Source organism: Lates calcarifer, linkage group LG17, assembly GCF_001640805.2.
Source record: "Lates calcarifer isolate ASB-BC8 linkage group LG17, TLL_Latcal_v3, whole genome shotgun sequence".
Lineage (NCBI taxonomy): Eukaryota > Metazoa > Chordata > Actinopteri > Centropomidae > Lates > Lates calcarifer.
This window is the reverse complement of record NC_066849.1, coordinates 6,852,910-6,876,936: the sequence shown is the minus strand read 5'-3', so window position 1 is coordinate 6,876,936 and position 24,027 is coordinate 6,852,910. Positions and strand designations below refer to the sequence as shown.

The 24,027-nt window shown below is 41.0% G+C and overlaps 2 protein-coding genes across 4 annotated transcripts in view; one reads left to right on the top strand and one right to left on the bottom strand.

The window, feature by feature from the left end:
- Positions 1-5,493: 5,493 nt before the first annotated feature.
- On the bottom strand, positions 5,494-8,562 carry bloc1s2 (biogenesis of lysosomal organelles complex-1, subunit 2). Its single transcript, XM_018670228.2, has 6 exons — positions 8,452-8,562; positions 7,511-7,699; positions 7,172-7,288; positions 6,879-6,998; positions 6,588-6,692; positions 5,494-6,331 (listed from the first exon to the last, which is right to left on the bottom strand). Exons 2-6 carry the CDS (start codon positions 7,674-7,676, stop codon positions 6,300-6,302), a joined length of 540 nt encoding a protein of 179 aa, XP_018525744.1. The 5' UTR covers positions 7,677-7,699; positions 8,452-8,562; the 3' UTR covers positions 5,494-6,299.
- A 141-nt stretch (positions 8,563-8,703) lies between these two features.
- usp24 (ubiquitin specific peptidase 24) overlaps positions 8,704-24,027 on the top strand; it is a 31,412-nt gene continuing 16,088 nt past the window's right edge. The window contains exons 1-27 of one of the 3 annotated variants that reach the window (XM_018670223.2): positions 8,704-9,222; positions 12,612-12,780; positions 13,028-13,095; positions 13,203-13,346; positions 13,855-13,980; positions 14,348-14,383; positions 14,489-14,554; positions 15,740-15,805; positions 16,137-16,211; positions 17,446-17,604; positions 17,702-17,816; positions 17,987-18,090; positions 18,275-18,382; positions 18,489-18,584; positions 18,734-18,895; positions 20,174-20,266; positions 20,901-21,008; positions 21,105-21,254; positions 21,467-21,598; positions 22,117-22,228; positions 22,326-22,402; positions 22,544-22,684; positions 22,815-22,868; positions 22,963-23,078; positions 23,242-23,308; positions 23,404-23,514; positions 23,632-23,730. In XM_018670223.2, the coding sequence (XP_018525739.1) occupies positions 8,944-9,222; positions 12,612-12,780; positions 13,028-13,095; positions 13,203-13,346; positions 13,855-13,980; positions 14,348-14,383; positions 14,489-14,554; positions 15,740-15,805; positions 16,137-16,211; positions 17,446-17,604; positions 17,702-17,816; positions 17,987-18,090; positions 18,275-18,382; positions 18,489-18,584; positions 18,734-18,895; positions 20,174-20,266; positions 20,901-21,008; positions 21,105-21,254; positions 21,467-21,598; positions 22,117-22,228; positions 22,326-22,402; positions 22,544-22,684; positions 22,815-22,868; positions 22,963-23,078; positions 23,242-23,308; positions 23,404-23,514; positions 23,632-23,730 (3,033 nt within the window). In that variant the 5' untranslated portion in view covers positions 8,704-8,943. Of the gene's footprint in view, positions 9,223-12,611; positions 12,781-13,027; positions 13,096-13,202; positions 13,347-13,854; positions 13,981-14,347; positions 14,384-14,488; positions 14,555-15,739; positions 15,806-16,136; positions 16,212-17,445; positions 17,605-17,701; positions 17,817-17,986; positions 18,091-18,274; positions 18,383-18,488; positions 18,585-18,733; positions 18,896-20,173; positions 20,267-20,900; positions 21,009-21,104; positions 21,255-21,466; positions 21,599-22,116; positions 22,229-22,325; positions 22,403-22,543; positions 22,685-22,814; positions 22,869-22,962; positions 23,097-23,241; positions 23,309-23,403; positions 23,515-23,631; positions 23,731-24,027 lie in introns of all 3 variants that reach the window. The other 2 variants (XM_018670222.2, XM_018670224.2) reach the window with 2 other exon arrangements.

The window sequence follows — 24,027 nt, the reverse complement described above, 5'->3', positions numbered from 1 at the left end:
GACAAGTGCCTCTGTTGAGTGCAGTTTGAGGAAGCCTGATTGGAACTTAGCAAAAATATTTTTTTAGAATATGTAGGGGGATTTTAGCAAGGAAATGGGGGGTAGATCTGTGAGGATGTGAGGGATTGTCTAAATTCCTTTTCCTTTCCAATATGATAATAGGGAGCGATTTGTAAATAAATAACAATAGTTTTAATGATTAAGAAAGAACTGTGATAGCCTTGATAATGGCTGCACATTTGACACATTAAAGTTTAAGAGATGAATGGTTAAATTGGCTCAGAATTGTCTGAGTTTTTTCTATATTGGAAACATAAGGGATGATTTTATGGACAAACAATTATGGATTTTTTTTGACAGAATGGGAACAGGAGGAGCAGTTGTGGTCCAGCTGTTTAATTACCGATCAGTTCAAAGAAATAAGCAGCTCATGTGTGTCCTTAACTCTGTGGTTGTAGGCAGAAGCTCTGTCAGAAATAATAACCATGTACAACTTTATTTTTCTGCCATCGAGGCTTGGCCTTTCTGCAATCAGGATTAAGCAGTTCAAACTACATTATGCACACTATTTGTTACCCATGGAGGATGAGAGCCATGGAACTCGAACAGACAGTGCCGTGAAGATCAAAGCTGGTAAACAGTTATACAGAGGTTGTTGTAGGTTCACTATTTGCCAGATTAGTGAAATGAGAGCATATAGTGAGTTTATTCTGTTTTGTGACTGCCTTATTACTTAGAACCCAGCTAAGATGGTGGTGTGTTTTGTCAGTTATTTTCTAGTTCTGAGGGTCTTGTCTCAGTTTGGGACAAACCAGGACCTTCATACCAAGATGAGTCAACTCTGTCCTCTTATGGCTTCCGGACACTTATTACTCATTTGGATGAGCTAATGCTCACATGCTGAAAGGAAAACACAGACACACATGCATATACACACACACACACTCACACATGCATATACACACACACACACACACACACACAGACACAAACAGCATGCATTGCTCAAAAGCCCTTTTTGAGAAAATTCTCAATTGTCAGCTGGCTGTGAACTACTGACATTTTACTCCTAATAAACAGGATGTGACTTGTTAAAAAGCCACTGTCCCCTCCATAAATCCCCTTTATTACTCAAACATGGTGGTCTTAGATGTCTCAGTCAATATAATTATATATGTCTAAAGGCTGCTAATTTTTTACTATTTAGCATTCTTTCCAAGAGCTATTCACACCAACAGCACTGCAAAAAGAAGAGAAACCTCTTTTCATACAAAACACACCTTTAAAGCAACAATAATTGTTTTGTTGTTGTTTTATGTTTGTTTGTTTGTTTGTTTTTACTTGGAGGCAGCAGTACAAGCTCTATTATCACGCCAGCAAACAAACCTATCTATACATCAAGAAGTCATTAGCATTCATTCTGGGCACCTGGCAAATACAGGTCCTGATATTCACTCTTCTTTTAACTCTATGTGTGGCCTCCACCAACTACTGTTAGAAATATCTGTATCTTTAGCTGCTGAATGCTCCATCATACTAGTCGCCAGCTAGCTTAGTCTATCTGACATTTGGTTGCAGGTTGTAAAACCAAAACAATGGACTGAAAGACATTCAGTTCTCCACACAGCGGTAAACTGAGTAATAACCCTTTGTGGGTTTATCTTTCACATTACATGTAATCATTTCATGCATTATTAACGTAAAAATATTGATTAGTGCAGCTTTAAATGTAACATCATGCAAACAATGTAGAGAATGTATTAAGTGTAAGGAATGTATCCGTTCAAAATGTATTTCCTCAAGTATGCATGTGTTGTAAAGCATTAGACCAGCTTGTATCTCCATGTTCTTCTGTAAACTTATCCCTAAAGCATGTTTTTCAAAAGTCAAAGTCCTCCTTTAAGTGTGAGACACTATCATGACATTGTACATCATTATGACAGAGATTTGAAGTTTTTTGCATATGAAATGTCCTCCCAGGTGTGATCAATGTCACTGTGTGTGCTACACACAGATGAAAGGACGCCAATGGGTCTGGTGCCGAAGAGTCTGAGTGGAGCTCTAATGGGGGGGTTTGAGAGATGCTGAGTCCATTTAGACATGGTTATGGACACACTGCACATGAAAGCATGACTCTTCACAGCGAGTCAAAATGGGAACAATAACAACACCAGCACACAGGGAGATCAGGACTAAACTAATATTACATTTTAACTAGGATTGCACAGGACAGTTCTCAGGTGTTGCTGGTTATGAGTTCCTGCAGAGAGACTATCCTCGGTCCTTGTTTCTACCCCAGGAGGAGAGCTGGATCTGAGGCTGGAGCCAGAGTCTGACACCCTGACTGTCCTACCTGCTGAGAACAGCTGGGCTCTGTCTCGCATCCAAAATAACACTGCACCTACACTTTTGTGCCCCAGTGCCATCTGGTCTCATTTTATATTTGTAATAATGGAGTGACGGTGCAGACATTTTGCTTAAATCAAAATGGATTGCATTCATCTAGATTTGTTCAAAGTGTTCCAAGAACTACATACCCGATAGACGCTGGCTTTTGGGTTCAAGTTTCAAAGGAGTCAGATGTGACATGTAGGATTATTCATGTTCTTACATCCTCACATGTGTGCACAGTGTATGATGGAGGTGTGAGCAGCAGAGTGAAGTGAATGATTGTGGTGCCAACAGCTGACCTCATGTGGCTTTTTGTGCCCTTCCCGTAGAAGGTATTTGAAGTTTGACTTAGTCCCTCTGATCTCACATGTGGCTTATATTTGGACTGAAATACCTCCCAGATCTATTGGCTGCCTTGAAATTGATGTAAACATGAACCTCTTTGCCATTTATCTCAGGCCATTTGGCTGTCTTTATAGTGTCACTGCTTTACAGGGGCATAGGAGGGCATTTAAACGCCTTGGAATGCAGTTATGGAGGGCTGTTTATCCCATCACGGTCTGAGTGTGTGAAAGTGAGTGAAAGACAAAGGGAAAAAGAGAGATTTCACAATACTACCAAATTTGTTGACATTGCCCAATTAAGTGAAATGCTAACTTTCAGCAAGGCCGAAAAACACAGAACAAATGTGGTTTGAAAATGACTTTCTGAGTGTCCTTGTACACTCTCATTCATGAACACAGGCGAAATTTTCCCAAATTTTGTGCTGGCTTGTCAGTTACACAACACTGCGGTGTGGCATGTTGCCTTGTTATTGTTAACTGGCCCAGTCTCCGCTTTAGACTTATGGGGAAAACAGCTCAGTTGCTGCAGCTGATGACGGACATGTGTTTGATAGTTTCTCAGTCACAATTCTGGGAATCTCCTGAGGTCTGTCAGACCAAATCAAATTGAAGCCGTATCATTTCAAAAGATTTGAATTGGAATAATTCCTTTGTTGAGTTAGGCCTATTTGGTCCATTTTGTGTAATCTGTATTTTAAGTTGATTATACCTATAAATTGAAGCCACAGTGTATGTAATTCAATCAGAATCATCTCCATGTAACTGATATATAACCTGGCATTGTATGTGACATATGTTGAGACATCTCTAATGCATTGTCTCAGCCTTCATTGCGTGTGTGTACACTAGTGCATGCTCGAGAGGGGTTGAGGTTTGCAAGATCATTTTATATCTGCAGAGGACTCATTGTCTGCACAATGTCCCCTGCTGTTTGTGGTGTATTTCAACCCTGGGAACCAGCATGTACAGTGTGGATCAGAAAAGAGAAGGGGAATGAAAAGAGAGACGTATTTTCTGAGGACCAGAGGGAAAGCATGTTTTCTTATTACAGTAATGAGCTAAAAAATGGTTTCTTGGTAACTGTGTGCAGCTGAGCGAACCTTATTCAGAACTTAAATAGGGTCAAAAATGATCATGTTACATTGCTAAGGTTGTCTGAAATGATAGACCAGGTGGTACCTAATGGTTCTGTTGGGTCTAACAAAACTTCTCCCACTGGGATACTCTACCCTCTCTACTCCTTTCCAATAGACTTCATTGAAAGGTCATTTTCAGTGTCTGCAAGCAATCATCAAAGGAACAGGGTTGTTCCTTTATATGGTGCTGTGTGAGACAGGACACATTGTATAGATACAGTATACATACACAGGCATATAATCCCAATCAGTGGTAGACATTTTTCAGTTATCAAAACCATGAAATCATCTCACATTGACTCATTTGTTTCCACCATGATCATGTCTGCTGCATGATGCTTCAGGGTCAAGTCTCCACACAGATGCACATGAGCACATGGGAACACTTTCCTTATTAGGTCTCAACTGGAAATATATAGAAAAAGGAGATAAAGTTGCTATGACGATCACTCTTACATAGGATACTATCTAATCGTGACTGCATTAACCCAAGTGGCTGCGTCATTTTTGACGTATACTTCTTTTGTTTCATTGCTTCCTTTTCTGTACAGGCAACACCTTAGAATAACAGCCCTTTCTTTCTTTTGAAAATGTGATTTATTATTTGGATCGGATGTAAAAATGTGATGACTGGTTATACATATGTTTCCGTCATTTCTTTTCAGCATCACAACTGAATTAATCAGTAAAGTTGCACTTACAGTATATGCTTGTTTTAAATCTGCAACCTACAGATTCCTTCATCTGCACTTTCCATCGCCCTGTTCTAAAAACAAAAAAGAAAAAAAACAACAACAATCATTTAGAACAGAACAAGTTTCCACAACCAAGCTATATTTGGTACAGCATGGACTAGTTTTGCTGTATTTCCCAAAATGAATAATTGAAGAAAGGTTTACCTACGATTAGTATGTTACCTTCTCCTCTATGCTTCACTGCTTCCTGGCACTCACATTTAGTGTTTAGAAAAAAAAACCCAAATCATTTAATAGACCTGATTTTAGAGCATTTGGGAGGGAGTCTGAATTTATGCCCCAGGGGCCTGGAAAAAGGCAGGGAAAGGGAGAGATGGAAGGATCACAGCGCAACAGTAAATAATGTTACAGTATGAATAATGAGCTCCCTCTGTGCCGGGGCCTCGACTGGACTAATGACAGAGACCTGTTTTAGATTAAGTCTTACACAAACACACACACACACACACACACACACGTGTGTGCATTAACTAACACACAAAACCCCACACACACTCAGGAGAGGGGTCCTATCAGCTTAGATAATATGTTGCCCATGGAAAAAAGCACTGTGGGTTCTGCTCTGGGACAGCCAATATGAAGGAGGAAACAAAGGAGGCAAACTGCAACACACACATCTTTAGGCACCCATTAACCTTTTTCTTTAAGTTGTCATATATGTGACATCTGTTTCTCTCAGTTTGTTTCACTTTTACTTTTATCTTCTTCATCTAAGAGGCTGAAACTCATACTTCTTTCAGTGGTGTGTCAGGTCTTACAGACATATACAATGTTTGATTTATCAACTATGCACTGATTCAAGTCCTTCTCCTGGTGCAGGTCTGCCATCTGCTGTCAGAAGTTCATTTTAAAGAAACAGTCATGCAATGATAGATACATCATAGTTTATTTTAAAAGCCTCCAGTTTTCAGTGTCAGTCTCAAAATACACATAATACAATAGTCCATTCATATCAAATATCTGACTCTTAAAATTACAAACTTAAAACTCATTCTACAAAGCTAGTGTGATTTTCAGCTCTCTACACAGTAGCTTTTAAAACAGTAAACTCTCAATAACTTTTACAGAATGAGGTGTTCACACTGCCCAGGCAAACAATCTTTGACATGAAAGAATAGTCTCCCATCATAGATATCAGGCTACTATTACTGAGTTGAATTTTACCTGTCAGGGGGTTGGCTGTCTGAAATAAGAGGGCTGGGACATTATTATAAACAAAACTATGAGCATGCTTCATCATGTAAATTATCTACAAATGACACCAGTGTCATTATATAAATACACTTGTTTAGTATTATTAGTACACTCAGATTCCACCAATCAATTAGGATATGTTGGTCGTTAGGCAGATTTATTCAACATAAAGTGTATCTGCAATAGAATGTGGATATACACCGTACACTCTGATACATCTTGGCTGCACAACTGCTGCCAAAAACAGTGATACAGAAGTTAAATCTATGCCAAGCACTGCAGTACTAATTGATGTGCCCTCAGCTGCTTCCTCCTTGGTCAGTTCTAGGTGTCAAAGTGGCTCTGACTGTTTGTTGTTTCAGTCTCAGTTCACATCCTGCCCGCAGCTCCTGGTTCGCCTGGCAAGGAGGGACTAAGGCAAAGCAGGGTGAAAGAAGGTGAGAAGGCACCATAACTCTCAGTCTGCCTCTTCTTCCCCCTCATCGCTTCTCCAGTTTTTTGAATCTGGCCTCTGTAAAGAAGCAGAGAGTCAGGGACCTAATCACTCTGTATACAATGGCCGCTGAAGTCAAAAAGCAACATAATCAAGTAAAGGCTGGTTGTCTGTGTAGGCTGAAATGTAAAAAATTGTTTGTCTGTGGTTTCACAGCGCCATCTGCTGGTGGGCTTCATAATGCTTTGCAATATAATCGATAGATAGATATGCCAAGACTATTACGGGTTTGGGGCCACACATAACAGAATAGATAGCCAGCACATTATTATACCCAGCTTCTTCGAGTATGCGTCCAGTTTGTAAGCAGCTTGTTCAAGTGCAGACACTTGCTCCTCAATCTGATTTATTTGGTCCAAGTAGGGCTGTAGGCTTGCATCTAAATCAAAAACACATCCCATTGGAGTTACTGACATTGTAGTATAAATAAGTATAAGTATAAATAAGTAGTATAATAATATAAACTAGACATTCAAAAAATAAAACTGCATAAATAAAATAATTATGCACAATGATGCTCCTTTTCTGAGTTTTTGTGCAGTCAGATACAGTGCATCTCACTCACACTTGTTGTTGAGATCCTGCAGGTTGCGGCTGATATTGATGCTGATGTCCTTCATTTCCATGTACTTCAAACTGGTTAGTTTGTTCATGTTCTCCAACAGACGATAATCCTCGCAGGTGGCTGAGGAGATACAGAGAATATGCAAGACAGAAAAGAAGCCAGAGGGAATGAAAGGCACAGAATGATGAGAAACAAAAAATAAACGTCAAAAATTACTTACTGTCTGTCTACTGTCTACTGTAGCTCTTCCTGTTTGCAGGAAAGGGAGAGCAGAGTGCAATGTGTTTAAAGACCTGTGAGTTCTCCTTGCAGGAAGATGGCCATCTTTTCAAACATATCAGTGCACAACTCATTGATGTCAGGCTCTGCAGGCTCTACAGCCTCCTCTGCTGTCTCCACACCACCGTCACCTGAACACAGTCATACAGTAGAATAAATACAACACAGAGCACTGCCTGTCAAAAAAAAAAACACGAAATGTAACCACAACATTAGACAACAAAGCTAAATTTAAGAAAAATACAAAATTAGGGAAACTGACATGCAATGTAATCCACAAAAGAAAACTAAATTGTTTGCTGTGTGATATTAGCATTAGTAAGCTGCGGAAGCTGGAGGGAAAGTTGACTCACTGTTGGTGTGCGGCTTCCTTGGAGCGGACGCCGGGCTGTCCGCTGCATCCTCCAGCCCTTCTGTATGACCGACGGCGCCTGCAGTCAGGTTCGGAGCCACTGCATGGGCCGCTGGTACCCTAGAGATGCTGTCCATTGCAGTGGCGTCGTCTCCAGTCGCAGCCATTTTGTTCCTGTTTTGACTCGTCCCTAGTCACATGAGCTGACTGTTCACGTGATGTTCGCCCGCCACCACAACCAACACCCCTACTCGCGCGCATTGCCACGCCCTTATGTTGTTTGAGGTTCTAACTTGCGGCATCCGTAGTGTCGGTAATTTAATTGAGACGTTCAAAAACCGTTAGTCGGTAAATGTAATATTTAAAGGCCAAATCTGTCAAATCTGATTTAATATAAATAACAATATAATACTTTGTTGCATTTTTCAACCAGTTATTGCTGAAAAAAAAGAACATTTCATACATTTTTTTTACAAACTTTACAAATGTGTTGATAATAATAATAACAATAATAATAATGATAATAATAATGGCCACATTACTGCTCACAATTATTTTACATCTATACAACTATTTTACAGCTACAAGAGGGCACCCTTCTTCCCACGCTTAGCCATATGTTTTGTTCCGCAATAATAAGTATTCCATATTTAATTTTTTAAAAGTGATCCATATTAACTTTTGACAGCGTGGTTCCCCGAAAGATAAATGTTTTCGTAAATCCAGTCTATTAAGTCTATTATCTTTTAAGTAGTGTTACCAATTTAATTGTAATTTCTTTTACTCCATTAAAATCAGTGTGATACTCACCTCAACTAACATAACAGGAGGTGGGCTACTGTAACAATAGCCAGTTAAAGTGCCTCTACTGACACTTAAACACAAATATTTTACCTGCATCTATATTTTGTTTGACCACAGTGTGAAACATGCAACACTCACCTTGACTGAAGTAATGGGAGATGGATTCCCTGGATACGTTTCTTTCACCATTAGAGAAGTCAATCTCCACCAGGGAAAAAACAGATGAAAGATTTCAACATGATAAAAAAAATGTTCATGATGAATTAAAAAATGTCATTACATCATTTAGATTTATTGTCTGCATAACGTTTTATCTGCTGTTTTCAATTTTCCTGACGAAAATGTCCCTTCATACATCACTGATGCTCTTACGAAAATGAAAATAACACAAATGCTAAACCGTTATTAACGTTAGAAATGTTCAGGACTCTCGCTGTGCGCGCTCCCGCGATGAGCATGCAGTTCTTGGCAAGCAGAACTCGGCATAACACCTGAGTCGGCGCTGTTGTGGGGGAAGCCAGATCGTGACAGGCTAGCAGCAGCGGACTGTAAACATGGCGGCGTGCACAGCTACAGGGCTGTGCCTAACACCCCATTACTATTAGTCTGAGAGACGGAGACACCCCAAAAATGGAGACCGAAGAGGAGCAGCACATAACGACGCTCCTCTGCATGGGTTTCCCAGACCCCGACGTGATACGGAAGGCTCTCCGCCTGGCAAAGAACGACATCAACGAGGCAGTGGCGCTCCTGACGAACGAAAGCCCCGGACTCGGGTATGGATACGAGCCGATGGAGAGTGGGCCTGCTCCCGGCTTGGGTTCGAGCGGAGACGGGGAAAATAGCGGGCGTACTGGGACGGGAGGGTTTGACCCCCCGCCCGCATACCACGATGTGGTGGATAGCGAGGTAAGAGCAAAGCATCAACTGGGGGAGCGAGGGAGGAGAACACGGCTAATCGCAACTTAGTGGGAGAGAGTGGGCTCGCCCATTTAACTAGCGAAACTTAGCAGCCTCATTGCTGCATGCACCGAGCCCAACGTGAGCTGTCAGAGCAGGGGGTGAAATACTCTCCAGTCCTACGGGACAAGGGATGTCACTGGCTCACAGTGACTGGAGAATTTTCTGTCACCATGAAGCGTAGCTACTTAGATAGTAGGGCTAAAGCGCATTTTTAAACTTACAAGCTAACCTAGCTAGCTAGTAGCGTGCTAGTTAGCGTTAGTTGAGAGTTGAACCCGCCAGTAACTGGACCAGGAGGAGCGGCACAGTGGCATTACTCTGGGGGATTGCAATCATTGATTTTAACTGGGTGTACTCTGGTGGTGATAATCATATCATCATGTCAGTTTACCTGCGGACAGTTGACTGTATCTGGTTAGCCTGCTTTGCATAGGGTAGCTAACATTAGCTGGCAGGTTGGCTGACAGCGTCAACCATACTCATACCCTGCCGAGATTGCAGTCCACTCGAACCGGTCTTCGAAGTGGTTTCGCAATTTTTTTGGCGTACGTGGCCATTTTGATCACTCTTCATTTTACACACTCAGGTGTAAAAATATCAGGTTCCTGTGTCTTTACTCTCACCGTGTGTGACCATTGTATTTGATACCTCTAGGCCAGTCACTGGTTCTTTGACAACCATTTGTCAATTGTCAGTAATTTACCTGCAGGTCATGTCACTTCGTCTCCGTTTACTGTGTTGTGTTTGTATGATGATGTAACAGTAAACTCAACTGGCTACTCATAAATACCTGTATAAGTAAGACATGGCAGGATTGCTCTGACTGACACCTCAAAGAGCTCCAGGCTGTTTGCTCTCAGCAACTTGACCTCGAACCTGTTGCTTTCCTAGATCTCATAGAGCCTTGTAGGTGCTGTCAAAAGAGAGCAAAGCTTTCTTAAAGCTTAATTTGTAAGACTATTGATTCAGGCTTTTCACCCACTTGCTGCATCTCTTTGATGATACGGCTGTTTGAGCTGCTTTGATTATGGGTCAGCAGAACAGGTACAAATAAACTATTCTGGTCCCAATGCCTGTTGGCCATTTCCTTTTCATCTCCTCCTCCTCTCTGTCTCATTATGGCGTCCACAATTTGATGCAGGCTGTTATAGTAAGTATATTGTAAATATCGAATGGCATTTACAATAGAGAAAAAATCTGAAAATAGCACACACTTGCAGGTCAGTGTAAATAATACATCTATTTTCAAAATATACAAATAATAGTGTTGTTATAAACGAACTCAGCTCAAAGTGACTCACTCTCTCAGTTCAGTAAGTGTCTCTATGAGCTGTCAAAATTATTTTTCCTGCTAAGATTCTACTATCTTTCATCTAACCTTTTGATGAATTTAGCTTGACTTTTGAGTATGTTTTGATCATGGTTATTATGTATTTATATTATATATATATTATTTTTGTGAGATGAGAATGAACAAGTGTCACTCTCAGGTGGCATTAAAAGTTCTGAAAGATGGAGCATATGGAATATGCTCCGGAGATGAAAATGCTTTATTTCCTTTCTTCTCTTCCCCTGTGTGCTGTATTTGTATCTCAAGAGGCATGTCACAGGTCTTTGGCCCCATGTTACGCTCCTAAATATAGCCCTGTAGTCTCTCTGACACACACAAACACATTGCAGTTTTTGCAGGGGGTCCCAGGAGGGCTGCGGGGTGCATAGTAACAGAGTGGCGCTGAGTTACCTCATCGTCCTGCACAACCACACACATTGCATACTGTTTCTGTGAGACTTGAACCTTTCCCCCAAGGCTTTAGGTCTTTGAACACAGAAATCTTTGTAGCTTATCTGCGTGTTTGTTTTCAATGCTGATTGTGGCTTGTGAGAGAGAAGGTCTCAATTTTTCCCTATGCTCCCACTCATATTTAAATCAAATGAATACATTTCATACTGAAGCTAGATTAAGAGTGAGTTTTGATTTGATAATTCTGTCAGCAATGAAATGCTTCCTCATGTTTACTCTTAGAGTCTAGTATTTTTGAGACTGGTGTTAGGTTAGTCTCTCTCCACCTCACTCTCTCCCTCTCTCTTTCCTTCCTCTCATCAATCTATCTGTCATTTATAATTTTCTTCGAAAGGGAAGGGATGAAATATGATGCCTCTGTGCTGCTTCCTCCTGCCCTTCTCTCCCTCCTGTTCTCCTCTACTTAATGTCCAGTACATCACTTTATATTGTATATGATTCAGTATGAAGAGCAGTCAAACATGCACTGAACACATTGACCATAATGTATGCTAATATGTGGAGATGTATTCAAAATGATAAGAACTGACCTAACTACACTTAATTGTATTAATATTTATTCCGCACAGTGCTTATGGGCAAAATGGACAAATGAGTTGTAATAGTTTTGGTGATTTATAATGTAGTGAGAGCTGAATCCCTGGGCTCAGTCATACTTTTTCATACAAGGCAGCAGGTCAAGCCTCCATAGCCTATAATGCTTCATTAAATAGCACAGTTATAGTGCGAACATAAATCATTAGTTGATTTTAAATATGACGTGCTTTAGTGTTGCTGTAGTCAGCTGAAACATTCCACTGGGCAGCACTATATCAGAGGAGGGAGTTCTGCAGTTTGATCATGAATATTCAGATGACTTCATGAATATGTAAGTAACTTTATGATGTAAATAATTCAAAAATGCTTTGTCTGCTGTTGCTTTCTCCACACATACTCACAGACATTAGTGCCACTGGCCATTTTGTTTTCTCATAGCAGCTGAATGTCAAGCCTGAGCATGGCATTTTGAACCATAAATACAGAGGGTTTAAAAGCTGACTTTGAGTGAGTTGAATTTTAACTTTGCCTCTCATAACCTCTTAAGATATGACAGCAGAGAAAATGTCATCATAGCGCTAACAAGACAGTGTCGTGTCATATGACAGGATGTTCATTACACTTGACTTAAGCTCCCACACCCTGTCTCGCACATTGCAACCCCTTTGACGTTATCAGTAACAGTAAAGTACTTGAAAACAAGCACCTGTCTTGTTTTGAAAGCTGCTTGAGAGAAAATAGAGGGACAAAAAGATACAGAGACGAAGGGCAAATCGTAGAGGAGAGGACACACTTTCCAAATAACGGCTTGCTCTTCTCCCAGAGGGAGGAAACGAATAAAGCATCATCCTGTCTGACTATAGCTTTGCTCGAGGCCTTTTGGATTATCCTAGAATCACATAGAGGACAGTTGCAGTGTCATTGTAAAACAGTGAGACCAGCTGTTTAAAGTCACCCACTGTATTAGACTGTAATTTGTCATGTACGTATGTTACAGAGGAGCAACGATGAGAATGGGAACTGCTCTGGGGGAAGCATGGAGTTCCCCACCACCAACCTGTATGAGCTGGAGAGTCGAGTCTTTACTGATCACTGGTCGATACCTTACAAGAGAGAGGAGTCTCTGGGCAAGTGCCTCATTGCGTCCACCTGCCTCGCCAGACACGGTAAGGCTGTGTGTGTGTGTGTGTGATAAATATCTTTGTTTTTAGGTCTGCATTAATCTTAATGCTCTCCATCTGCGTTATTGTGTGGGTGGCATGTTTTGTTTGGACTATGGGGTGTTTTTCACATGTTGTTATTTTGGACACTTGTGTTGCATGGCTCAGTCTGTATCCACTTTGTCACAGCCAGTGTTTTTCCAAGTTTAGACGTGGGTTAAATATGTGAATCCACTACATCCCTCTCTATCAGGCCTTGCTGACGCTGATGAGAACTGCAAGCGGTTTATGGATCGCTGCATGCCGGAGGCCTTTAAAAAGGTGAGCAATGAAGAAACAGAGTGCTAAGTGACTGTGCAGCACTTTATTAATCCACATACATTTTCACTGATTTTCCTGCTGTTTGTTCATTTGCTCGCTGTCCCCAGTTGCTGACGAGTAGCGCAGTACACAAATGGGGCACAGAGATTCACGAGGGCATCTACAACATGCTCATGTTGCTGGTGGAACTGGTTGCAGAGAGGGTCAAGCAAGACCCTGTACCTGTAAACCTAATGGGAGTCCTGACTATGGTGTGTTTTCCCTCACTCTCTCTCAGTACTGACTTTCTTCTGTCTGTTGCTTTTTTTCTTTTTTAAAAATATTTTTAACTTTTAAGTAACTAAGTTGTCCTTGAAAACAGTGGATCATCTGGGAAACAAACAAAAAAACAGCAAATCTGTTAATTATTTTAGTTACTAATTATTATGTGGAAAATGATCAATTAAATAAATTGTTTTAAATGTGCTCCCTCAGTGCATTGGTACTATATTAGATAATAGTCAGTGACAATAACGGTTTGTCTCTAATCAGACTAATGTTTAAACCACATGTTTAAAATTTAATATGCCACTGTGAGTAAAAGGCCTGTGGTGTGAAAATGCAATGCCAGTGTGTCAGTTCGTCAGTTATCGGTCAACTTTTAACAAGAAATGCTTATGTTCTCTCTCCATTGATAATCATACATGTGACTTAACATGTTTGAAATGTGTCTTCAAACATGTATTTATTTATGTCCTGAATCTTTGTTGTTGTGTTCAGGCCTTCAACCCTGATAATGAGTACCATTTTAAGAATCGAATGAAGGCCTGTCAAAGGAACTGGGCTGAAGTTTTTGGAGAAGAGGCCAACATGTTTGCTGTGTCCCCCAGCAACACCTATCAGAAAGTAAGGTCCTCCCCTTTTGTCTGGACTCATTCTTTACTTTTATTACTGTGGAGTGTTATTGGAGTATGTGTGCCAATTTATACAGATGCACTTGCAGGTATGTAAAGCTGTGTTGGTATTTATATACACACTTCCTTATTAGCCTTTGTTTATGGTTCATAGTCATGTTTGGGGGCAGACAGTCGAGTTCTTTATCCCTGGTGTTGTGTAACTGAGCCACAGGGGCTCAGCAAAACATGTGTGACTGACACACAACAGCTGTTAGAAAACTTAATGTGTGTGTGTGTTTGTGTGTGTGTGTCACAGTAATTTGCAGTTCAACTTCATTGCTGAATAAACCCACTGAAAGCATAATTATCTGTTTCAGGAGCCTCATGGTTGGCTGGTTGATTTGGTGAATCGAGTGAGTAACAAGCAGTCACCCAGATATATTGTCTCCATATACATGTGTCACAGTTGTATTAGTTTTGGCTCATATGTCTTCTTTCCTCTTGTTTTTTTTGTCTAGTTTGGGGAGTTGGGAGGATTCACTGCCATCCAGACCAAGCTCAACACTGAGGAAATTGAGATTGCAGTAAGACTAATGTTCCTTACCTTTGTCTTTTTGCCCTCTTTACAAATGGCCTGATGTATCTTAAGAGTGATGAAATAGTTCCTGCCCTGGTGATGGATTGAGAGAGGGACTGTAGACAGACTTTTGAGACAGCCCATACAGGCAAAAGGTCACCATGTTTACCCCCACTGCTCTCAGCTGCAGGGTGCTGAATGTCTCTCTCTTTCCTCTTCTCAGTAATACTCACTCACACACAAACACACTCTCATCCTCCCGCTGTGTGATGGTTGAAATGCTCTGTTGTGTTATGTGTTCTGAGGCATCCTTGTACTGATGCTTCCTTCTGGGAACCTGGCCGGAACCACAGCAGTGCGTAGCCATTGATTCAGTGTGTGCGCGCACACACATGCACACATGCTCCCTCTAACCATTAGCATATTAATAAGGCAGAGACTGGTTGTGGACCACTGTTCAGTCTTCAGTAGCAATGCGAGCAATAGGAGCTCAGTAGAGTGTGTAAGCTGTCAAATACCTAACATACTCCAAGCACAGGAGAGAAGGACTGTGAAAGTGAAAGGGGGGAAAAAAAGGATAATGGGAGGAGTGCTTACTCCTCTGCTGACTCCCAGGGGTGACTCATTCATTTGTCTGCTTTGAGCAGGAAGTCAAGTGCGAGGATAGGATTTACTGAGTGAATTAAGGAGGAAGGTGGAGGAGCTGCTCAGAGGGAGCCAGGAGCAAACATGGAAGATAGTCAGAAAAAATAAGACAGCAACACAGGGAGCATTCATTAAGCTCCTGTGATTTAGCGCTGAATGACAAATGACAGCTGGGCTCCAATATTGGAAACTCATCCACACATCTGGTTACGCTCTTTACTCACATGCACACATGCAACAGTGAAAACACAGTATCACTTTAACCACAGTTTGATCTCTGGCCTACCGAGATTTAATTTGAGTGGAGTGGTGGAGTGCTGTTGTTGTGTATGTTTTCTTTAATGAGCCATCAAAAGTGACATCCACAATTAAGTACATCCCATTCTCTTAACTCTGCTAGACAATTTATGTTAACACCAACAAAAACCAAGCAGTGGAATGAACAGTTCCTATGATAGTCTTTCCACAGCTGGTACTAATAAGTTTATTTCCTTTTTGGTTTGTGTCATGTCTGAGTTAGTCTTTCTCTTTCCATCTCCCTACACAGTGTGTTTCAGCTCTGGTCCAGCCTCTTGGAGTTTGTGCAGAATACCTCAACTCCAGCCTCGTCCAGGTGAGCCTTTTCATCTGCTCACACACACACACACACACACACACACACACACACACACAGAGAGAGAGGTACAAAACAGCTTTATTTGATTTTGTATACTCCTTTTATTTTTATAGATTAGTTTAACAGTATTTGTATGTCTGCAGTGTCTTAGTGTGTATTTTTTCCTATCTAACCTGTTCAGTATTGAAATGATCAGTTGTGTTTGTTTACTATGACCGTTGTGCTCCATTCTGATTTATATTCTGTTTTTATTTGCTATATCCTCTTATTGTTTTGCGGCCCATTTTCCTCACAGGGATCAACAAAGTTTCATATTGTTTTTCCCTAGCCCATGCTTGATCCGGTCATCCACAAGATGATCACATATGTACAGAACCTGGAGGAAAAGGATCTTAAAGACAAGGTAAGCTTTGCATAATTAAGATAAGATAAGATAATTCTTTATTAGTCCCACAGCAGGGAAATTTACAAGATATAAGCAAGATAATATTATAAAAATATAAACATAAGAACAGCATAAATAGGACTATATACATAGAAACAGATTGAACTAAATACAGATATTGCACATTTTGAAATGGTATTGCACACAGAGAATTAAGCAATATTAACCAATATTTGTCAATGAATTAAAGTGCAGTGAGATGGTCCATGTGAGTATGTGGTCTACTAGGAGCAGTGCTGGTTGTAGAGTCTTAACAGCAGCAGGAAGGAAGGACCTGCGATACCTCTCCTTCACACACTTGGTGAAGCAGCCTATCGCTGAAGGAGCTGCTCAGTGCTGTCAGACTGTCCTGCATGGAGTGGAACTCGTTGTCTATCCTCCTCTCTCCCACCACTTCCACTGGGTCGAGGTGCTAATGACTGATAAACTGTTTTGTCAATGAATTAAAGTGCAGTGAGATGGTCCATGTGAGTATGTGGTCTACTAGGAGCAGTGCTGGTTGTAGAGTCTTAACAGCAGCAGGAAGGAAGGACCTGCGATACCTCTCCTTCACACACTTGGTGAAGCAGCCTATCGCTGAAGGAGCTGCTCAGTGCTGTCAGACTGTCCTGCATGGAGTGGAACTCGTTGTCTATCCTCCTCTCTCCCACCACTTCCACCGGGTCGAGGTGGCACCCCAGGACAGAGCTACCCTTCCTGATCAGCTTGTCAAGTCTCTTTACAGTTGCTTAAAACACTTGTGTTCAATTCCTGCCAGTGGTATATCCAGCTTGTTTGGACATTCCATTGAAAACAACTGGCAATGTTTTGGTTGGGAAGTCAGTGAGGGATCTTGTCCATGTTGTTACACTAGTGACTTTTGTCAGGCCACAGGTGGATCTGGGAGGTTGTATGATTAATCTGTTGTAAAATGTAACGTGGGCACAGGCTAGTTATGATAGCTCAGCCCTGGGTGTGACGTAGCAAATATTGCACAGTACAGAGCCGTAGAGAGCTACAGAGCTATTTATGTAATATGTGTTTTGACATATATTTTGCTTATAACAAGACATGTCTTAACAGTTAACACAGGATTAGACCTTGGAAAAAGATCTTTTTTATTTAATTGTATCTCTAAGAACTTGTTTTTGTTGATTGTGACTCAACCAAGAACTTATCACTTAGTCATTCTTTGTTTTTCTTGTAACCCTAGCGTCTGGTAAGCATCCCAGACCTGCTGTCGGCCATCAAGCTGTTGTGTATGAGGTTCCAGAGGGAACTGGTTGCTGTGGTGGACGATCTGCGGCTAGACACACTGCTGCGTATGCTCAAAACCCCCCATTTCTCCACCAAGATGAACTCTCTCAAAGAGGTCAGCTCTTATAAACTCTGAATTGTGTTTTTTTCTGGGTGTTTCAGTGAACCTTTGATCTCATTTCACACTGTTTCTATATGTATTTGTTTCTCAGGTGACGAAGTTAATAGAAGAGAGCACGGTGTCTAAGACAGTGAAAAACGCCATTGACACGGATAAATTACTTGACTGGCTTGTAGAGAATTCAGTCCTGTCAATAGCACTGGAGGGTAAGCAAATAAATAGAGTATGACCACAGCACAAGGGCTTTTTTATAAACTTATTACAAAGTCATTTACAAAGCACCTAGAGAAACAATCATTTACATACATTTATTAAAAGAAGAAAAGTCCAAATTTTGCTGCATTCACGTGGCGTATTAAATGTTTCTCTGTACCAGGTAACATTGATCAAGCTCAGTACTGTGAGAGGATTAAGGGAATCATTGAGCTGCTGGGGAGTAAGCTGTCACTGGATGAACTCTCTAAGATCTGGAGAATACAGGTCAGTGCCAGTGAACACATCACAGTGTTGCATCTGTTTTATTGTAAATTCATCATTTAATGTAATTAAAAAAAACCTGAACTGTCTGTATTCACATGTAAGCACATATTTATGTGACAAATGCCAAAAATCACAAATGTCCTCCCCTTTGATGGATGTATTGATTCTTGTCTGGGCATTTCAGGCAGGCCAATCATCAACTGTGATAGAAAACATTCATACAATCATTGCTGCTGCTGCTGTGAAGTTCAGTTTTGATCAGCTCACCCACCTCTTTGTGCTCATACAAAAGGTCAGTGCTACAGAGTCTGGGACTGGATTTTTGAGAAATAAATCAGTGCAAAGTGGCTTTTAAGTGTGTGTGCAGTATTGATAATAATGTGTTTGCATGTATTTAGAGCTGGGAGGTTGAGAGTGACCGTGTGAGGCAGAAACTGCTCAGTCTGATCGGGAGGATAGGCAGAGAAGCTCGTTCTGAAACTACAACTGGAAAGGTATGTTGGTATATCTGTCATTCTGTCATGGCTAAAGATATTGAGAAGTAATATAAAAAACAGATGAGGAAGTGAACAGTTTGTTAGGTTTCATTATTTAAGCATAGCCTTGAGTCTGAGGCATCTTGTGTTGGTTTGTGTCCGTTCAGGTGCTGGAGGTGCTGTGGGAGTTGGCTCATCTCCCCACCCTGCCTACCAGTCTAGTTCAGCAGGCGTTGGAGGAGCACCTGGGGATCCTGAGCGATGCCTACGCTGTCAAGGAGACGGTGAAACGCAGTTACATCATTAAATGTATTGAGGACATCAAGAAGGTGAGACAGACATGCTTCCAGACGCCCAGTTTTATCTATGTAGATGTGAGGCTAGGATAAGTTTTGGTTAGTGTTTCATTGATTCATTGCTCTAGAAATAGAATATATTTATTGTTTATTTTCTGATTCCATAAAGGAAAACAGGGACTGTTTATTGCGTAGTTCAAAACTGCAGCTCAATAAGTTTTAAACAAACACTACATTGGGCCCCTGCATTTTTCTGTCTGCTGTGACAGTTTTGGTCTAAAGTTAGCATGTCCTTGTCAGTGCTGCATATTAACCTTCAGCTTCAGTTTGTTTGTCATCTCAGTGTGCTCCAGTCCAGCATCCTTGGAGGAACAGTGTGGTTGTGGATCTGGATCCCATTTCATATAAGAACTGTCTGTCTGTCAGGAGTTAATTTTGTATTTCATTTCATTTTTATTTTTTGAAAGACAAGAGCAGCTTTTAATTTTCTCTGTTGAGTCCATCTGGAACACCAGAACACTGTGACACTACAGAGTCAGATACTAACTAACCTCCTTTCACTGCCATGCATTCAAATTAATTTTCCATAATTCTTTCATATTTATATTTACACAAAAATAGGATTAGTCATATCTTGTTGAGATACTCAGGAAAATGCACGTTATGGTTCAACTCAGCTCTATAATGGAGAACCTTTGACTTTTTCCAATTCATTTTAGTACAATTTCCTTTAATCCTCTCGATTAAGCATTTATTAGCAAAATAAGTTTATTAATGTATGTATGCCAACAACTATAACTCACTACATCAACCAGTTACAATTGTTGACAAATACTCTATATACTCTTTATATCTGCTCAAGACTACATGAATAGGAGGACTTGTGTTACCAAACAGCTTTGATTTATTTAAGAATACTGAAATGGAAACTGATAACCTGTCAGATCCAACCTGCAGCTCAACAACTTTAAACGTAACTGTATTGTCCCGCTGCATTTAAATGATCTATGAGTGTTATAGTTAGGGTGAGTAAGAGCTTGGATGGAATTTATGTCTCTTCACACCTTCCTGAATGCGTTTCAGTCATTAATTAAGGTGTGCCAGTATCAGTAAACTGGTATTGTGCAGGGTGGTGCTCTGAGACGACTGACTGGTACACCTAAATACCATGGAACTATCACTAATGTTTTTAGTTGCACTGTGCTTTTCCTGCTTTGACATCATGTCAAAATGTCTGCCATGAAAAATGTTTGACTGTAGCCACACAGCCCTACAACCTGTCCCACCTCAAATAAAAATGTATGTCTCCAGACTCACACTCAGGAGGACAATAAAGGCAGCGACACTCAAAGCTCATTTCTTACTGGCACTTGGGGCAAGAAGAAAGCCAACTCTTTGGCCAAAGTAAGAGAGGAAGCCCATACAGTTTCTAATTCCACTGACCAATCTGAATCCAATCTTGCCGCTTCACGCCTGCCAACCAATCGTGGAGGAGGGCTCGACCACAAAAGGGTTTCATTGGTCACAGGTTGATAATTTCACACTTGATTGTAACATGAGTTAGTTTAACCAGGTGTATGTTAATCTTCTGCTTTGGCAATGACACATGATTTACACAGTGGTGTTGATCTTGTCCTGGGTGAGAGCTGGCTTAATTAAATCAGTGATTTAGCTGCTGGATGAGTGGTCAGCTTTGGTGGAAGTGCTCGCACGGTTACTTAAGCAAAGAGGAATCCAATCAGAGCCATGGATATCCAGAGCTTTACACAGGAAGTACGAGTTTGATATTTGATTTAAATCCTGACAGTCCTAAGACTGTTTGCCAGACACTTTATATCCCTGGCTCTGATCTCTTTTTCCTTTTCACAAAGCCCTTACTGCAAAAATGGTGTGTCTGCGATGACAAACCAGTGACATAAAATGAAATCTAATTAGTAACAACCATCAGAGACCTCTGTTTTTGTAGCATGTCTTTGTGTGCTTGTTCTGCTGCAGCAGATATCTTTATCTTGTGTCTGCGCGTGTGTTCTCGCAACAGGCTTCACAGCAAAGCAGTCCTCAGGCAGTTTGGGTTGTTCCCGCTCTCCGTCAGCTGCACGAGATCACCCGTTCTTTCATCAAGCAGACCTATCAAAAACAAGACAAGGTGATGCAAACAAACACTCACCCTCAAAGTGATCTGTTGTACAATCAGAGAAATGTTGCCATGGTAACCTGTCCCTGCCTGCCTGTCTGCCTGCAGAGCATCATCCAGGATCTGAAGAAGAACTTTGAGATCGTCAAACTGATCACAGGATCCCTTGTGTGCTGCCATCGACTCGCTGTGACTGCATCGGGAAATAATGGACTCTCAGGCTCAACCCTGGTGGATGGACGATACACCTACCAGGAGGTTGGTTTTTTTTTTCTATCTTTACTGTCCTGTGGAGCTGTACTGTAGCTCATAGAAATGATTGATGATACAGTTTATGATTTGACATTGATATGAGTAATTCTATCTGAGGTAGACTGGGTTTACACAAGTACACAGGCAGCAGTTACAGTATATGTTGACGGTACGTTTTCAAGGATCAAGATGACACATGACTCTGACTCTGTGTTTAGTATCTGGACAGCCACCTGCGCTTCCTGGCCTTCTTCCTCCAGGAGGCCAGCCTCTACCTGGTCTGGAACAGGGCCAAAGAGCTCTGGGAGTGTCTGGTGTCAGGGCCGGATGTCTGTGAACTTGACCGTGAGGTATGAAAACAGTTATGTAAATGCAGAGCCCTCATCCTTTGCCATTTTTTTTGTTTCTGTGAGCTTCTTTTTCTGGATGACTGCTTTGGAGGAACAAAAGCAGGGAACCAAGGAAACATAAGCCTTTTGCCCCATGCTCTTATTCTTTAGAATGTGTTCAAGGCAGGCACAGAAACATAAATGAAAAAGTGAAAAATTTAACCTATTTCCCAAATTATGGTAGATTATGGTTTTATATGAGGTTTTAAGATCCATGTTTGTAATATTGTCTCAGAAATAATTATTAATTTGATGAGTTTAAGAAGTGGTCAGAGGAAGCAACTTGCACAGATCAGTAGTCTAGTCTTATGTGTCTTTGGAAAGCTCCAGTGTACATGTTTACATTTTAACCAACTAGTTAAACAACAGCTGCTCTTTTGTTAACCAAAGAAAAATAGGCAGATTACCCTCTGGGAAAGTGCAGCTCAAATTTTGTATCAATAATTCGGTTTAAACATTTCATGGTTCAATGTGTGCAGATGTGTTTTGAGTGGTTCACCAAAGGACAACATGACCTGGAGAGTGATGTTCAGCAGCAGCTCTTCAAGGAGAAAATCCTAAAACTTGAGCCCTATGAGATCACTATGAATGGTGAGAGACTCTGCAAGGAGCTACATTACTGACCAACAGCTTTTCAGAGCTTGTTTATGAACAAGTGTGTAACACTAATGTTTAATGTGTCTCACAGGTTTTAATCTGTTTAAGACCTTCTTTGAGAATGTTAATCTGTGTGATCATCGCCTGAAACGCCAAGGAACTCAGCTGGTCAGTCCTTAATCGCATGTTTATCTACCTCTTGGCATTTTATAACTTATGTGCACAGTGGTCAGTGACAGCTAAAGTGCACCGAAGATTTGAATACAGTAAAAGATGCCTTAATGGCCATATCATATTGTCTCATTTCAGTGTGTGGAGCGCCTTGACCTGGCAGGGATGGATTTTATCTGGCGCATCGCCATGGAAACCCCTGATGAAGAGATAGCCAATGAAGCAATCCAGCTCATTATCACATACAGCTACACCAACCTCAATCCCAAGATGAAGAAGGTCAGGAGAAGGACAAATACTGCATATAACTTATATATAACTAAGCCATTCCAGTGTTAACATATATGAGTCAATCAGTGTGATCTCAACCTTGAAACCACATATAACAGTAACTTTTCATCTATTGCAGGATTCTGTATCTTTGCACAAGAAGTTCATTGCTGATTGTTACAAGAGACTAGAGGTAAGTAGTTGAATGCCCCTGTGGTAGATTGTGATTGTGCTGTTTCATAGAAATCAACACCAGATAGCACATTTCTGTTTCTTTTTCTTTTTAGGCAGCAAGTTCGGCCCTGGGTGGGCCTACTTTGACACATGCTGTTACTAGGGCAACCAAGATGCTGACGGCTACCGCAATGCCGACTGTGGCCACATCTGTACAATCACCATCCAGGTACAGAGGGGGGTTTGGGTAAGAACATAGTTACTAAACCTATTAACCTATTATGTTTGTGTTGAGTCTTTTTTTTTTTAACTTCACTAACATAAAATAGCAGTTTTGAGAAAAATTCCACCTTTTTTTGGTCATGTTGAAGCTCTTCTTTGCTCATCTCCAGATCCACTAAGCTGGTAATAATTGAAAGACTGCTGCTACTGGCTGAACGCTACGTCATTACTATAGAGGTAGACCATGCAGTCTTCAACTTAAGCACCTCATTGTTAATCTGATAGTTAATATGCAACACAACTTAAGCAGTTCATTATCTGTTTCTTTGTAGGACATGTACTCAGTTCCTCGCACTATTCTACCTCATGGGGCCTCATTCAATGGACACCCTGTCACTCTTCACATCACCTATGAGTCAACCAAAGACACTTTCACCTTAGAGGTATTCTAAGACTTTTCCGAGCACCATGGAAGATATTTGTTGTGTAGTGTTACATCTATAGAGGAAAATAGCTCCTCTCACTGTGTGTGTATTTATGACTGTGTGTGTGTCCTGCAGACCCACAGTAATGAGACAATAGGAAGTATCCGGTGGAAGATATCTGAGCACTTGAGCTGTCCAGTGGATAATGTCCAGATCTTTGCCAATGATAGCGTGGTAAGTGGTAATGACTCTCTAAGTGACAGGGACTCTGTGTTCATCTTTAATTTTATTTTATGTTCTATTTAATCTGTCATTCCCTCATCAAATTATTGTACTCCCCTCAAAATCATCACTACAGAGTACAAATCATTGCACAGTTAATTCTTCTAGGCAGGGTGCCATCTCCTCTGTTGGTGGATTGGCCCTCTGCATCTATTGTGCTGCAGGGAAAATACACTCTTCAGCAACTTTATCCCTGTTTTTTTTGTTTTTTTTCCTCTCAATCCATCCCTTCACTGCCCCTCCTCCGTG

What these genes read in the sequence shown, in the direction of transcription:
- bloc1s2 (XM_018670228.2), bottom strand. Translation starts at nt 7,676, where the DNA reads ATGGCTGCGACTGGAGACGACGCCACTGCAATGGACAGCATCTCTAGG. An exon ending in AAGGAAGCCGCACACCAACA is followed by an intron (nt 7,289 to 7,510) that starts GTGAGTCAACTT and finishes GACTGTGTTCAG; the next exon opens with GTGACGGTGGTGTGGAGACA. An exon ending in CGCATACTCGAAGAAGCTGG is followed by an intron (nt 6,332 to 6,587) that starts GTATAATAATGT and finishes GCTTCTTTACAG; the next exon opens with AGGCCAGATTCAAAAAACTG.